This window comes from Triticum aestivum, chromosome 1B (genome assembly GCF_018294505.1).
Source record: "Triticum aestivum cultivar Chinese Spring chromosome 1B, IWGSC CS RefSeq v2.1, whole genome shotgun sequence".
Taxonomy (NCBI): Eukaryota; Viridiplantae; Streptophyta; class Magnoliopsida; order Poales; family Poaceae; genus Triticum; species Triticum aestivum.
The window spans coordinates 427,430,189-427,445,862 of NC_057795.1; the positions used below are offsets into that span (position 1 = coordinate 427,430,189).

The 15,674-nt window shown below is 48.3% G+C and overlaps 2 protein-coding genes across 2 annotated transcripts; one reads left to right on the forward strand and one right to left on the reverse strand.

Moving 5' to 3' along the window:
- The first annotated feature begins 1,038 nt into the window (after positions 1 to 1,038).
- On the forward strand, positions 1,039 to 3,442 carry LOC123092078 (cell division control protein 48 homolog E-like). Its single transcript, XM_044513751.1, has one exon. The coding sequence runs from the start codon at positions 1,040 to 1,042 to the stop codon at positions 3,440 to 3,442; it is 2,403 nt and encodes an 800-aa protein (XP_044369686.1). The 5' UTR covers position 1,039.
- Positions 3,443 to 8,373: 4,931 nt separating this feature from the next.
- On the reverse strand, positions 8,374 to 13,138 carry LOC123128893 (cytosolic endo-beta-N-acetylglucosaminidase 1). Its single transcript, XM_044549010.1, has 11 exons — positions 12,448 to 13,138; positions 12,203 to 12,340; positions 11,834 to 11,943; positions 11,631 to 11,742; positions 11,445 to 11,552; positions 11,019 to 11,131; positions 10,867 to 10,948; positions 10,293 to 10,373; positions 9,896 to 9,951; positions 9,484 to 9,619; positions 8,374 to 9,224 (listed from the first exon to the last, which is right to left on the reverse strand). The coding sequence occupies exons 1-11, from the start codon at positions 12,907 to 12,909 to the stop codon at positions 8,490 to 8,492; spliced, it is 2,133 nt and encodes a 710-aa protein (XP_044404945.1). The 5' UTR covers positions 12,910 to 13,138; the 3' UTR covers positions 8,374 to 8,489.
- Between the last annotated feature and the right edge of the window lie 2,536 nt (positions 13,139 to 15,674).

The window sequence follows — 15,674 nt, forward strand, 5'->3', positions numbered from 1 at the left end:
CATCCACGATAAATGCCCTGCTGAAACGGATAATTGATTGTCCCCAATACCGGCGGACCAGTTCCACTCGCCCGCCTCTGAACAGACCACGACGCTTCGCCTCTATCCTGCATCGGCGTCCGGTCCGGGAGGCTCGAACCAGCTCGGCGTATGGTCTCGTCCCACGGCCAACGTCGCCACACCCGCAGCCTCGCATCCAAATCGACGGGCGGCTCTAGTGCTCGACCGATCCGCTCGATGGGAACGCAGGGCGGACTCCTTCCTCTTTTTACGGCGCACAACAGACACTCCTCGATGGAACGGCCCATCGGGCCCAATTTAACCCAGAACGTCCAAAAAAACTACCGGAGCAGCGGCCCATGACGTTGAGCGATCTGAATTAGCGAACGACACGGGATTAGCCGTGATTCACAGCTTATCCGAACGGCCGAAAATGGTTCAAATTGACGATCGGATGGCCAGGAGTGTTGATGGCCTGAGAAGGGGGAAAAGTGCTCAGTTATAATGTATCTAAATAACAGTGTTCAGATAATTAGCGTCACAATAATGACCGGCGGTAAAGGCGACGGCAGTTAACTGAAGCGCAGTGAACAAGCTTCAGTTAACTGTTAAATTTTGTCGGACGGTAAACAGAGGAGCTGGGTGTGGACGTGAGCCTTTCGTTGATCTGGCGACCTTCAATCATAGCCGTCCAGCGAATCGTTGTTCTCTTCCTGCGCCGTTTCTTCAGTCTGTGTCTCGCTGTCGATTTCTTTCTCGCTGTCGATTAGTCTGACACCGAGTCCCCTCGATCGACCGTCTCCTACCTGGAGTGGACTATCGTTCACTTCCCTTTCATCTCGGACTTGTTTCAGCGACTCCGATTGGAGAACGCCGACACCAACCCCCTACTCGAGGAACAGGGAGGAAGATACTATAAAGGCCTGCCGATCCCCTCAACTTCCACCTCACATCGCACCGCGAGACCAAGGATCCAAGGATCGTTTACCCACTTTCCCGAGGAAAACAATCCAATCGAATCGAGACAAACGTGCGTCCCATGGCGAGCCAGGGCGACGCTAGCGGGAACAAGGACTACTCCACGGCGATCCTGGAGAGAAACAAGTCGCCGAACCGGCTGGTGGTCGACGAGGCGACCAACGACGAGAACTCCACCGTCGCCCTGCACCCGGACACCATGGACAGCCTCGAGCTCTTCCACGGCGACATCGTCCTGCTCAAGGGCAAGAAGCGGAAGGACACGGTCTGCATTCTGCTCCCAGACGGCACGTGCGACAAGACCAAGGTCCGGATGAACAAGGTCGTCCGGAAGAACCTGAGGGTCCGGCTGGGCGACGTCGTCTCCGTCCATCAGTGCCCGGACGTCAAATACGGGAAGCGCGTCCACGTACTCCCCGTCGACGACACCGTCCAAGGGATCGCCGGAAACCTGTTCGATGCCTTCCTGAGACCCTACTTCCTCGAGGCCTACCGTCCCCTCAGGAAAGGAGACTTGTTCCTGGTGAGAGGCGGCATGACGAGCGTGGAGTTCAAGGTTGTGGAGACCGACCCCGCGGAGTACTGCATCGTCGCGTCTGACACGGAGATATTCTGTGACGGCGAGCCTGTCAAGCGGGAGGATGAGGAGAGACTCGACGACGTAGGCTACGACGATGTCGGTGGGGTCAGGAAGCAGATGGCCCAGATCAGAGAGCTGGTTGAGCTCCCACTGCGCCACCCCCAGCTGTTCAAGTGCATCGGTGTGAAGCCTCCAAAGGGCATCTTGCTGTATGGGCCACCTGGGACCGGCAAGACCCTCATTGCTAGAGCTGTGGCCAATGAAACAGGGGCCTTCTTCTTCCTGATCAATGGCCCGGAGATCATGTCGAAGATGGCCGGAGAGAGCGAGAGCAACCTCAGGAAGGCGTTTGAAGAGGCCGAGAAGAATGCTCCGGCCATCATCTTCATCGATGAGATCGATTCCATAGCACCAAAGAGAGACAAGACCAACGGAGAAGTCGAAAGGCGTATCGTCTCACAGCTGCTCACTCTCATGGATGGGCTCAAGTCCCGGGCACATGTTATTGTCATGGGGGCTACCAACCGCCCAAACAGCATCGACCTTGCTCTCAGAAGGTTTGGGAGGTTTGACCGGGAGATCGACATTGGAGTCCCTGATGAAGTTGGGCGGCTTGAGGTTCTCCGGATTCACACTAAAAACATGAAGCTAGCTGAAGATGTTGAACTGGAGCATGTCTCGAGGGACACTCATGGGTATGTAGGTGCTGATCTCGCTGCCCTTTGCACCGAGGCTGCTCTCCAGTGCATTCGCGAGAAGATGGATGTCATCGACCTTGAGGATGACACCATTGATGCGGAGATACTGAATTCTATGGCTGTCACCAACGACCATTTCAAGATTGCACTAGGAACAAGCAACCCTTCCGCTCTTCGCGAAACTGTCGTTGAAGTTCCAAATGTCTCTTGGAAAGATGTTGGTGGTCTGGAGGGTGTCAAAAGGGAGCTGCAGGAGACCGTCCAGTATCCGGTGGAGTACCCAGAGAAGTTTGAGAAGTTTGGCATGTCTCCCTCCAAAGGTGTTCTGTTCTACGGCCCTCCGGGCTGCGGCAAGACCTTGTTGGCCAAGCCGATTGCTAACGAGTGCCAGGCTAACTTCATTAGCATCAAAGGACCGGAGCTGCTTACCATGTGGTTTGGTGAGAGCGAGGCCAATGTGCGTGAGATTTTCGACAAGGCCAGGGGGTCGGCACCATGTGTCCTCTTCTTCGATGAGCTCGACTCGATTGCCACGCAGAGAGGAAACAGTGTAGGCGATGCCGGAGGTGCCGCTGATAGGGTGCTGAATCAGCTTCTCACCAAGATGGACGGAATGAATGCCAAAAAAACCGTGTTCATCATCGGTGCCACCAACAGGCCAGACATCATAGACCCTGCCTTGCTGAGGCCGGGGCGCCTTGATCAACTTATCTACATTCCTCTGCCTGATGTTGAATCCAGGCTCCAGATCTTCAGGGCCTGCCTCAGGAAGTCTCCTGTGGCCAAGGATGTCGACCTGAATGCGCTCGCCAAATACACACAAGGGTTCAGCGGCGCGGACATCATGGAAATCTGCCAGCGTGCGTGCAAATACGCCATCAGAGAGAACATTGAGAAGGACATGGAAAAGGAGAGGCGGCTGAAGGAAAACCCTGAAGCCATGGAGGAAGACGAGGTGGACGAGATCAAGGCTGCTCACTTCGAGGAGAGCATGAGGTATGCACGCCGGAGTGTGAGCGATGCTGATATTCACAAATACCAGGCCTTTGCTCAGACGCTGCAGCAGTCCCGTGGTTTCGGCACCGAGTTCCGGTTCGCTGATCAGCCGGCGGCAGGTGCTACCGCGGCGACAGATCCTTTCGCATCCTCTACCATGGCAGCTGAAGAGGATGATCTGTACAGTTAAATTGTCTGTTGTCTCTTGAACTTACTGTATTATATTAGGTGTATGCGTCTATAAGACATAGGAAGATCATGTAATCACATTTTTACGTGCAGTGTTGTGATGTGTATAATGAAGATTGTACCCTCCAAATGAAAGAAAAAAAAAACATTTGTCTCTTATTCCAGTCTGTGTGGCAAGGATATATCCATTGGTCTGTGGTACAATTCTCTTGTTCTCTACAGGCCGCATCAAGGGTATTAGCAATTTAGCATTATATGTGATGCTATTTTTTTTTCCTTTTAAATGTACTAGTTCAGTTTCGTTTCGGTATCTTAATGAACCTTCAGTCTCCTTTTTTTGTTTCGGTACGTCTACTGAGAAATGCCAGAGCCTCTCCAGAATGTTGACAAATTAGTTTAGCTGAAATTTCTGCAATGCACCACTATCAAATTTTGGATTCTCCAACGAAGTAACTGAAATAGTCTGTTGATTATTACCTGGTTTGGCATCTGTTCCCCTAGCTGTTCAGTATTGGCCCCTTTACCACATTCAAAATCAACAGTGCACCACGAATTCTGAAGTGTGGGTGTAACACCCCCAGTATGGGCTGTCACGTTATGTATGTAACATGGGCCTCGGCTACGAGATGGGCTGGTCATCGGAGGCTTCACACAAGCTACATATGCAACCCGGCGAGCACAGGAGGAGGGCATCGAAGGAATGAATCGTTATCAAGTCTCTCGCCCCCTTGCTCCTGCTCCTCACCTCCTGCTCTCTGTATTCCTCTCCTTGCTTGCTGATTTCTCATCCCAGATTCTCCTTGTATCCTCAATTTATATCTAGATATTGGTGCTGATCCGTCTCTCCGTCCCATCTCTGATCTTGGGTCGTGACAATTTGGTATTCAGAGCCAAGAAAAAAATCACCACCCACTTCCTGCCTACAAGGTGTTCGACCAAATGTCCAGCCACGAAGAGTTGTTCACCGGCGGCGTTCTTCACGTCACTGTGCATCATGTGTACTACCCGGTCACTGAGGAGACGCTGCAACAGGTGTTTACATTGTATGGTGTGGTGAAGATCTCCATGTTCCAGAGAATCAACCATGTGGAGGCAGTGGTTCAGCTTCGATCAAGACGCGGAGCAGCGCGGGCTCTTGCCATGCATGGTCGGTGCATCTATGAGCGTGCCTGCCTCCTCGACATCCAGGATGTGTCACCGGAGTACAACCTGCACTTGTGCTCGCTGCTCGAGCAGAAGCAGACTGCAACCGTGGTCGAGTACACGACGGTGTTCTGGGAATGCGTACATCGTGTGCTGGATCTCAACCCCAACCTGAGCATCAAGAGTTTTGTCCACCAATACATTGAGGGTTTGCAGGAAGATATCAAGGATGTCGTGCGGTCGCAATCTCCATTAAGCATCACCGGGACTTCGTCCCTTGCCCGGATAAGGGAGGATGAAATCGTGCAGGAGGCGGCAATGGCTGCGGAGAAACTTGATGACGGCCATGGAGTTCACGTCCTCATGCCTACGGTGATCCTCACGGACGTCTTCCTTGAGCCCACTACCCCAGTGGAGTGCAGTGCAGATGACAACATCATCACCATTGACAGCAGCAACCATGCTGCACCGACACCTATCACATGTTTGACAGAGTGCCCAAGTCCCGCCGCCGTTGACATCTCCCCTGAGCCGGCAGCTTCTGCTCTATGCGGAGAGACCATCGACATCGAAGCCATCAGTGTTGCTGCACCAACATTCGATGTGTGCTCTATTGTTGGTCCGACCAATGCTGAAGTCAACAGTTATGTGCCGGTGCCCCTCATTGTGTGCAGTGTCAAACCATTCTCCGCAGCTCCTCTCAAGGTCGTGCCAACCATAGCGCATTGGTCATGTTCCACCCCCAAACTGGACACCATGGCGTCAACAAGGTGTTGGACCCTCTGCTTCGACCACATTGGTGCGTTGACGCCCACGTACATGCTGGATAATAATGTGAACATAAAGCAACAAGCACAAATGTTACTACCAATGCCATGGCCATCATTTAAATGCCATTCAGAAGCAAGCAGTCCTCAAGATCCACGTCCAGCAACTCAAGGTATATTTGGGAAACTATCTACATGTCAGCCACACGAGGATCTCAAATGTTGGGCTGCCAGTTTGGTATTGCATTGGAATAGCTCATTTGATGGACACTATTTACAACTACTTGCTGCACTGAGAAGTTCCCGGTGTGAGTTATATTGTATTGGGGGCCCCTGTGGTTATTGGCAATATGCATATCCACAGCAGTGGCGTTCATCTCAGCGAGAAAGTTATACGAATTTTGGGAGGGCTGGCGAAGCTACATTGAACACAAAACAAAAATCACAAATTTTATTAAGTGGCATTCTTGTGGAATTTGTGAGTAGGCGAACCCCCGGAGTCGGCTATTTCTGCCAAACATCTGACCAGAAGAACAAAAGGCTTAATTACATTCTTGAAGCGGGTGAACAAGTTATGAGATGTGGTCTGCAAAAAGTAGCGTTCTTGCCTTCCTGAGTGTATGGTTGTACCCAATATCTGCAGAAACAGTGTTCAGTTTCATGTTACAGCTTCAAGCCCTCCTGCCGATAACAAAGTTTTCAGATCATGGAACTCTGAGTGCAGCTACAGCTACTAAAAAGCAGTTCGGAATCAACAACAATTCCTTGATACAATCTGATGTTACAGGTACAACACGATCAAGAGACACACGTCTTATTTGCACTCCATGGAGTTCTTGGGTACTCTGTCTCATGTTAGTTGATCGAGCGGAAACGGAAGAAAGGGTACATGTCTTTGATCCCAAGTCTGGTTTACTCTGTTGCTCTTCTCTTGCTCTTTGTACTAGTGAATGCCAGACCAACTTGATTCCGGGAGAGATAGTCGCTGGCATTTGGTCTTCTCACAATTATGAGTACAAGGGTGCAGCATTTTCTGGACACTTACACTTCACACGCAAGTTTTCTCAAGATGGTCCAGCTGGCCACTTGCCCTTTCAGTTCCTTATATTTCTCCAGACTTACAGAATTGAGATATATTTCCCTAGGATCCATTGCTCACTGTTTCTATGGTGGTTCCCATCTGATACAAGATCACTTCATGAATGGACACCTCGTATCACAATGTATAAGCAGGTGCAGATGTTCATAGGATGGCTCGATTATGTGATGAATCATCAATCTCAAGGCAGCATAAGAACTGCAGTCATGTTGTTGCAACATCTCCAGCCTACTAACCAGCTGCTCAGTTCTTTCTGGTCATGGGCACAACCAAAAGGAAAGGTAGACCACTACACAAGTTATGTGCGTGAGTGTTCTTGCTATCTTTTATGTATCATTTGCTCTGGGTATCTGGTCAGTGGAGGGCCCAAATATTGCACTTGCCTGCTTGCTCTCAAGGACACTGGTTGGTTCAGATGTATCATGTGTGTCCACAAGATGTCCTACTCTGCAGTTGCAACTCCTTTTAGCAGTGAAGTCAAGTCTTGTTCCTCTGATCTGACCATTTGCAAGCGCATGATACTACCCTATGATCCAGGAGGGTTGGCTCTTCAGCCAGATGAGATAGGAGGCACTCATGGGTCCAGCTTGATCATCATCGGCTTGAGGGCAAGCCGAATTTCAAGGGGTGGAGAGTGTAACACCCCCAGTATGGGCTGTCACGTTATGTATGTAACATGGGCCTCGGCTACGAGATGGGCTGGTCATCGGAGGCTTCACACAAGCTACATATGCAACCCGGCGAGCACAGGAGGAGGGCATCGAAGGAATGAATCGTTATCAAGTCTCTCGCCCCCTTGCTCCAGCTCCTCACCTCCTGCTCTCTGTATTCCTCTCCTTGCTTGCTGATTTCTCATCCCAGATTCTCCTTGTATCCTCAATTTATATCTAGATATTGGTGCTGATCCGTCTCTCCGTCCCATCTCTGATCTTGGGTCGTGACAGTGGGATGGCCATACTCTCATGCTTAACTTTGGAAGGAATTTAACCCCAGCTGTGATGAAGTTTTGGTATGAGCTAGAGCAGATTGCCTCCAGCATTAACCAGGCCAATGCCATGGTTGCCCTGAAAGATCTGGCAATATACCAACAGCGGAGTTTACTCAACCAGCTCCATAGAGCTCCCTCTGTAAGCTAATATAAGATCTTTTAGATCACTACTTTAATGATCTAAAAGATCTTATACAGTATTAGTTTACAGAGGGAGTGACTCGAGCCTTTATTTCTTCCAAATACAAGTCCCTTCAGAAGTTGAGGTTTTCCTCTGGCTAGTAAGTAATAGTATCTCATAACAAAATGATGACCATGAGCAATCTGAAAAGGGGGAACCTGATCTTACCTTTTGTTCAGAAACTCAACTGTGCATCCATCACCTGCTCTTTGATTGTGTAGTTGTTCTTCTGAAAAAAAGGATTGTGTAGTTACTACTAACAATATCTTGGAAATTATCCTTTTCTGGCTCTACACTGGGCATTGATTATGAACCTGTGGCTGAGTTTTGTGTTTCTGATGAACATGAAAAATTAGAAACGGCCTCGTTTTAAAACATGTTGTTTGGATGGATATCAAACAGGTGTGGTCGCTTAAAGAAAACAGATGCTTCCTGTCTCCAGATCCATTTGAAACCGCTGCAAATTGGATGGGAGTGATGCCGTCAGGCTTTGGAGGGAGCTGGAGGCTCTAAACCTAGCCTCTCTCAACCAGCACAGGGTCTCAGACCCGCCACCAACCCCATTTGCTCCTGGATCCCCTCAACACCTACCCTGCTGGAGTTGAAGTGAATCACAAAGAGCTTCCACATTTTCTAAACATTAAACACAGCTTTCTCCACAAGCTAAATAAGCACTGTTTGTATAATTAGCAACCAGCTTACTGGTAGTATCAAGAGACAATTCAAGTAAATAGGGCCACAAGTTCACAGCAGCTTCTCACACCAACCCGGTCGATTTATTTCTTTGTTCCTTCTTCAGGGTAAAATGAAACATGGTAATGGAATGAATCCTTACATTGTAATTGTATCCATGTTACACACCAGTCTCAACTACTCAACTGGCACCAAAAACAACTTTGGACATTCCTTGAGTCCTTGGCGACTGCCATCACACCCACATGCTTGAATGATAAATTTCAGGCTGGTGACTTCGTCGGGAACTTGGAGGTCTGACACATAGAAGGCTTCAACAGTTGCGACACCAAGAAAGCTTCTGGAAACCTTGGCATTTGAATCCGCAATCAACTTCTCCACATATATGTTATACTTCATGAACGATGCTTGATGGCTGGTATTCAGCTTCCAGCTAATTTTCAGACTCAGAAGCTTAGATGTGTTAGAATTATTTGACCAAGAGATGTACTTGCCTTCAGTTACCCATGATTCTGCTGAAGGGAACTGTGTGTTTTTGTCCATGTTCCGGATGCTTATGTGGCCCAGTGATGCATGGTAAGGCCACGACCTATTTGCATCTTCCTCTGAGCTTCCATCTTCATCTGCTTCTGAATTCATTTTGCCACTAGTTTTCAGTGTGCAGACAATGTTGATTCCAATCAATGTGTAGCTGGCACTGGACTGGACAGTTGCTCGGTAGATGACCCAGTTTTGGTTATCTGGAGCATGTGGTTCTACCTTATCAGATTGAACATATGAGCTGTACAAGCGATGCTGTTTCTTTCTACTGAATGTCGCTATGTCCTCTGCAATGAGAATTGAGGTATTCTCCTTGTTTCTGGATGAAAAGTCCAGGGACAATCCTAGGTCAGAGTTTGCTTCAGCGTTGACCTGAATCAATCACCAGGAAGGAACTCTTGTCATTTTGCTGAGAAGAAAAGAGCTTATTGAAAAAGCAGATCAGTAAGGTAAGGGTGTGCATGTAGTGTTAGCATGGACATACTTTTCCTTGGCAGTTAGGGACCTCGTGCCAATGTTAGTACTAATAAATAACAAGAAACATTTGTGTAGTGTGATTGGGAATGAATTGAAGGTTTCACAGAGCATGAAGTGACTATGCTCAATGATCAGTTGGAAGATATTTTCTCACCGAATAAAAGAGATGTACGTATCCATCTTCCATGGAAAGTCCTACATTAAAAAGCTGCTCTGAGAAAATTGCATTCTGCTTCAGACTTCCTTGTACTGTCACACAATCCCCTCCATTGTACGGCTCATCCTTGAAACTATGCATCAACCAGCGAAATATGGTCATAAATTGGAAAATGCTGTAGAAAGCGATACTATGACATGTATATAAAAGGAAAATAAAAATTGTGTGCTCGGTGATAGACACATAAAGGAAGCACAAGTTCAATTAGCACAACAAAATACTCCCTCCGTAACAAACAGCCAGTCTGCTTGCCCAACAAAGTACACCTTTCTAGTTCTAGCATAAGAAATAGAAAATAATAAGAATGCAAGGCACACATATTTATATCTAAACTTAATGGTGAGCTTACTTGATAGAAGTTCGTACTGGTGGTTGAACTTCATCTCCAGTGTACTTAAGCATAGGCTGGTAAAGAAGGGGCCATCATGACAGGTTAGTTCAGGATGGGTTGACAAAGAAGTCACCTTTGAACTCCTTAAAGAAAGCAGCAATTTTTAGAGGCGGGCATGGCAATGGCATTTTTTGAACATAGTTTCACCCCTGCAGTTTAAACTCTTTCTGGTAACATATCATATTTTATAGAGGTGCAGAGAAACAAGTGCTAAATGATCAATATATCAGTCAGGTAGGAAATTTCAATTCAAACCATGCAACACAGCATGTATAAGGTGCTTTTAAATTTAATCATTTTGTGTCAAGGTGTAGAGTGTGACATGATCCATCAGGATCTGTTGGCAGTATAGTACCTGAAAACTCTGGCAAGAAATGTTGTTCCATGGATCACCTGAGACTTGTAGACCTTCAGAGGAGACCTGGTAACCATGACCCTGGAGGAAAGCAAAAGTTTAAAGCCATTTAATATAAAATATAAAAAGGAGAAATTTCGACAGTTGGATAGATAAACTGTAACTATGAATATATGATATGAAAGAAAAAAATATTAAGCAACTCATATACTATTCCACTAGTTAAACTCAGTGTTAGGTATCAATTGTTGCATATCAAATCATTGCACATTGTGCTAATATTGGCACTGTAAATATATACTTAAAGTAATAAGGTCACTTAGGAACTACTACTAGAACATGGCAATGTTTAAATAGCTGTTCATTCCAAAAAGTCAGCATCGAGAATCACTGTATCATCATTCCTGGGGTTAAGAGGTTCTGTAAACAGCTTCAACATCATATGAAATGCCTAAGATGCAGATTCTATCATTAATTATATTCTGAGTATGGTTATGTACTGACTTCTGCACCCAGTATAATTAATAACAATGTTCTGATAATTAGTGCTAAGTAATAATCACTGGAGATGTACCTGATCAAAATCTGAGTAGAAGGGTAATCGTTTTGGATAGCTCCGAAGAACATCCCATGATTTTTCAACGAGGCCCCACCAGCTGCACTATTACTTGGTGAATACTTTCAAAAAGTATGTCAGAACTTAGGAGAGTGTTAGCAATGCGTTACCGATTTTGTGCAGTCTGAAAGTCAGGCTGTTGCTTAGTTTCATATATCCATCCAGGAGCAAATATGGCAGTTGAGACATCATCTTTTTTAAGTAGATCAAGGGCAACATTTGTCTAGCAAAATAGACAGTTGGCAGTTTAATAGAATGCATTTGCATTCAGGCAAAATAGTTAGAAAGGCTGATCTACTACATTACTGTAGTATTCAATCAATGTTGTATAGCCAGCATGTTTTACAACACTTGAGCATTCAGCATTGGAGTATGCATCTATTTAACACTTAATATGCATGGCAATTGTTGAGTTACACTCAGAATACCTTACTAATTTAGTTGCCAGTTTCGAAGCAGAGTACAGACAGGAAGGAATGCAATACACTGCAGCAAGAATCATGAGTCGAACCAAAAAGAGAGAAGATTTCACGTACATTCCATTGCCCACCACCGAAAGTATTTCTGCCGAAAACATCAATACCCATGTACACATCGTACTTCCGGTCACCAGCAGTTGCAGCTGAATCTCGTGGATATTTTTCCTACCAAAATCATCACAAAATTTTCAGGTAATCACTAAGGAGATATTACGGGGGACCAGAAAAGGAAAAGAGGGCTACCTTCCATGTATAATTAACAAATAAGCCATCGCACAAATCAAAGAATGGCTTGTTATGCTCGTTGAGCTTATCCTGCCAGTCGAGATCGCCACCCACTGTAATTGCATCATACCTGTAGTAGGGCCAAGTCAAAGACGCCAAATAGTTCATAAAACAAGTTTCACAACTAAGACCAGTCATGCTTATTGCACAGTAGGAAATACCATATGACTAAAGATCCAGGAACAGCAGCATGCATTCTCTTGGTTAGATGATTGACAAACTCTTTCAGGTTATCGATGAACTGAATGTCGAGCTTAACCTCAATGTTGATCTGGAAGATAATTCAGCATCAGCAACAGACATATCTCCAAGAATGGCAGAATAGACCAGATAAAACGAATAAATTACTCCGTAGTGGTCCAATTTAGTCACAAAACGAGAACATTTCACTCTCTCATTAATATCAAGTTCCTCAAATCCAATTTGCATGGGGATCATATTGTGCGAAAATGTATCGTTTCTTTAACCAAGTACTGTATCGCTTCAGAAATCAGAACCCCAAATTAAAATACATAGCATGTAAAGATTACCAGCCAGCCATCAAAGCCTAAGGCAGCAGCCAGCTCTGCAAGCCTCTCGGCATACATCTGTGCTGAATCCTGTGTTGCAAACATCTCCCTGCAGATTTCTGCACCTTTATCCCACTCTGTGATGAACGTTCCCAAAACCTTGGCTCAAGAACCGGCAAAGCAAAATTACACGACCACTTGAGCAAAGTCAAGAAGCAAGCAGGAAGAAGGCCGGTAAGACCATGCGTGGAGGCAAGAAAATGAACCTTGACGCCGTGGAGGTGCGCGGCGTTGGTCCAGCATGGCGGCGGGAGAGTGACGAGGTAGTGAGAGAAGTAGACGAAGACGTCGACGAGGTGCCAATGCCAGAGCGCGTAGGCATCGGGGTTAGCGCCGCCCTGCGGCGCCGCGTCGTCGCGGTAGCCGCCCTGGAAGTCATGGCAGACGAGGAGGCGCCGCCGCGGCGGGAGCGACGCCCCGGGGGAAGGGAGCAGCGTGGAGGCGCGGTTGAAGGGGAGGTGGAAGTTGGAGTCCTCGGAGAGGTAGGAGCGGGAGGCGAGCGCGGCGAGGTCGGTGATGGGATAGGAGATGGGCGGCGCCGGCCTGGAAGCGTCGAACGGCGGCTCCCACTGACGCCGCTCGCCTTTGGAGATGGCGGCGTCGTCCGCGGCGGGAAGAGTCATGATGTCGCGGAGGAGACGGAGGAGGCGGCGCAGGGAGAAGGGCATGTGCTCCACCGCCGTTGAACCGGCGGCGGACGGCGATGGTCTGCCCACCAAAAGTTATTGCCGGTCAATACGCAATTCAGCCCCTGGACTTGGCAACTAGTACGAATTTTCTGGTAATTTTAGTCCAAAAATGAGCTCCTCCCCTCCTCCAATTTAAATCCTTCGATGAAATGAAAGCAATTTGTGTCACTGAGCACTTGCTAGTTGCTACACACACACGCATCCCACGCGTGGAGGTGAAGACCGACGAAGAACTAAAATAGTCGATCATTTGGAGATTTGGGTGATGGGGGACAGTTGTTTGTCTGAGAAGCAAAGACTGAGGCACTATCCCAGTTTAATCACCCCATGTGATGATCTGTTTTTTTTTTTGAAAGGACCATGTGATGATCTGTTAGTCACATGCACATGCACGCTATGCTGTCCAATCCTTGTTTATTAAGGATGACGCTAAGTGTTGGTCAACCGACGCGAGCAAGGGATCGGTCGCTTTGGGAGCCATCCGCATGATTGGCCTGGCATGCAACATGTGGATGGTACCCCCTCCCTCCCTCTCCTCTGTCTCGTCGTCCCCGGAGACGTGCACCGGCTAAGCCCGGGCGTCGCAAGTGATGGGGACGGCGGGGATCTGGGCTGCAGGCCCGTGGTCTTGAGGGATTGGCGGCGTGAGATCGCCCTTGATCTTCATCGTCCCGATGGTTCGACGCTGTCCCGATGGCTTCGTAGGGGGGGGGGGGGTTGTGAGGGGACTTAGCCGAATGGCGGTGCTTGGTCCCCGGAGCAGCGGCTTCGGTCATGACGGTGGCGGCGTCCCCTCCGCCGGGGATGACGGGCCAAGTGGTGGGTCCTCATGGCGGCGTCAGTGGTGGTGGATCTTGGGATCCCACTCCCGAGGACATCGTAGGACGCGCGTGGCGGCCGGAGCTTCCTCCGGCATCGACACGGCTGGATGCGGGATCACGACGGTTGTTGCCGTTGTATGGGCGACGGCAGTGGCTGGCGCGACGGTAGGTGCTCCCTGTAGTGCCGGGAATTGGGGCGGCGGCCCCTCTTCATCAAACGGCGGCGGACTCCGGGATCGTGAGGGCGATTCGGAGTCTGGATCTCAAGGTGGTCACGGCCTTCTGAGGCTGGTGGCGGTATGGGACGTCCCTTCCATCAACAGATCGGGTTCGATGCGGCTCGGCAGGTGACACATGTGCCTCTTTTAGAGTTGTCGGGTGGTGCCTGTCGCCGGCAGGTGAAGCCATCGGTGGATGTGCTACCAGCGAATGATACACACAACGTCTTATATGGAGACGACAAGTCATGCTTGCTACCGGCAGGTAATGCACGATGGCTCTGGCGGAGGTGTCATGTTTAGCCTGTTGCTGTCGGATCGAAGGTGGTGCGACAGTAGCGGGAGGCAAGCGGTATGTGACGTCTTTGTCTTCTATTGTCTCCTCCAGAGGTATTCGGCTATCGAGGTGTTGGTAGACGGATAAGGGCGGATGGTACAGACAGCTTCAACGACGAGTTTATGCACTCCAGTGGAAACACAAGATCTCTGATCAGACTACGTCGTCGCGCGCCTGTGTCGTGTCCTTGCTGAAGGTGGTGGATTGAAGCTTGGCTTTGGGGATGAAATCCAGAGTTCAACCTTGTGGTGGACTCGCCATCATCAGCGCACATTTGGCGATTCCTTGTTGAAGGCGTAGCCTAGGAGTTGTGTGTTGTATCATAGGGACTAGCGGCTATCTGGAGGAGGTACTGTCGCGCGGTATACGACCTCAGTTTTTTTTGCTTTATTTCCGGGTCGATGGTGTTCGGCTGCTGGATTTAGCACTATTAATAATATATGGTTGCATGCATCATTCTGATGCAGAGACCGGGGGTTATCCTCCTTTAAAAATGCAATATGTGGATCAGCGGGTGCTCGGTCCACTCTCACTTTGCACGCGTTTATACTCTCCCGCATGCCTCGTTGTCGAAGATGTAAGGAGTCATAAGGCTCCTGTGTTGCTCCATCGCGGCGGCTGGATTAACGTCGAGCTTTTGTAGGATCAAAAGTATGTCTAGAGGGGGGGGGTGATTAGACTACTTGACCAAATAAAAATCTAGCCTTTTCCCAATTTTAGTACTTGGCAGATTTTAGCAACTTAGCGCAAGTCAAGCAATCAACCTACACATGCAATTCTAAGAGTATAGCAGCGGAATGTAAAACAATTGCATATGAAGGTAAAGGAAGGAGTTTGAGGAAGCAAACGCAACATTGACACGGAGATTTTTTATCCATGGTTCTGATAGGTGGTGCTATCGTACATCCACGTTGATGGAGACTTCAACCCACGAAGGGTAACGATTGCGCGAGTCCACGGAGGGCTCCACCTACGAAGGGTCCACGAAGAAGCAACATTGTCTATCCCACCATGGCCGTCGCCCATGAAGGTCTTGCCTCACTCGGGTAGATCTTCATGAAGTAGGCGATCTCCTTGCCATTACAAACTCCTTGGTCCACTCCACAATCTTGTCGGAGGCTCCCAAGTGACACCTAACCAATCTAGGAGACACCACTCTCCAAAAGGTAATAGATGGTGTGTTGATGATGAACTCCTTGCTATTGTGCTTCAAATGATAGTCTCCCCAACACTCAACTCTCTTTCATAGGATTGGATTTGGTGGAAAGATGATTTGAGTGGAAAGAAACTTGGGGAAGGCTAGAGATCAAGATTTATGTGGTAGGAATGGAATATCTTGACCTCAACACAAGTGTAGGGGGTTCTCTC

What these genes read in the sequence shown, in the direction of transcription:
- LOC123128893 (XM_044549010.1), bottom strand. Translation starts at nt 12,909, where the DNA reads ATGCCCTTCTCCCTGCGCCGCCTCCTCCGTCTCCTCCGCGACATCATG. An exon ending in CCTGGATCTTTAGTCATATG is followed by an intron (nt 11,743 to 11,833) that starts GTATTTCCTACT and finishes GCCCTACTACAG; the next exon opens with GTATGATGCAATTACAGTGG. An exon ending in CCAGTACGAACTTCTATCAA is followed by an intron (nt 9,620 to 9,895) that starts GTAAGCTCACCA and finishes GTTGATGCATAG; the next exon opens with TTTCAAGGATGAGCCGTACA.
- LOC123092078 (XM_044513751.1), top strand. Translation starts at nt 1,040, where the DNA reads ATGGCGAGCCAGGGCGACGCTAGCGGGAACAAGGACTACTCCACGGCG.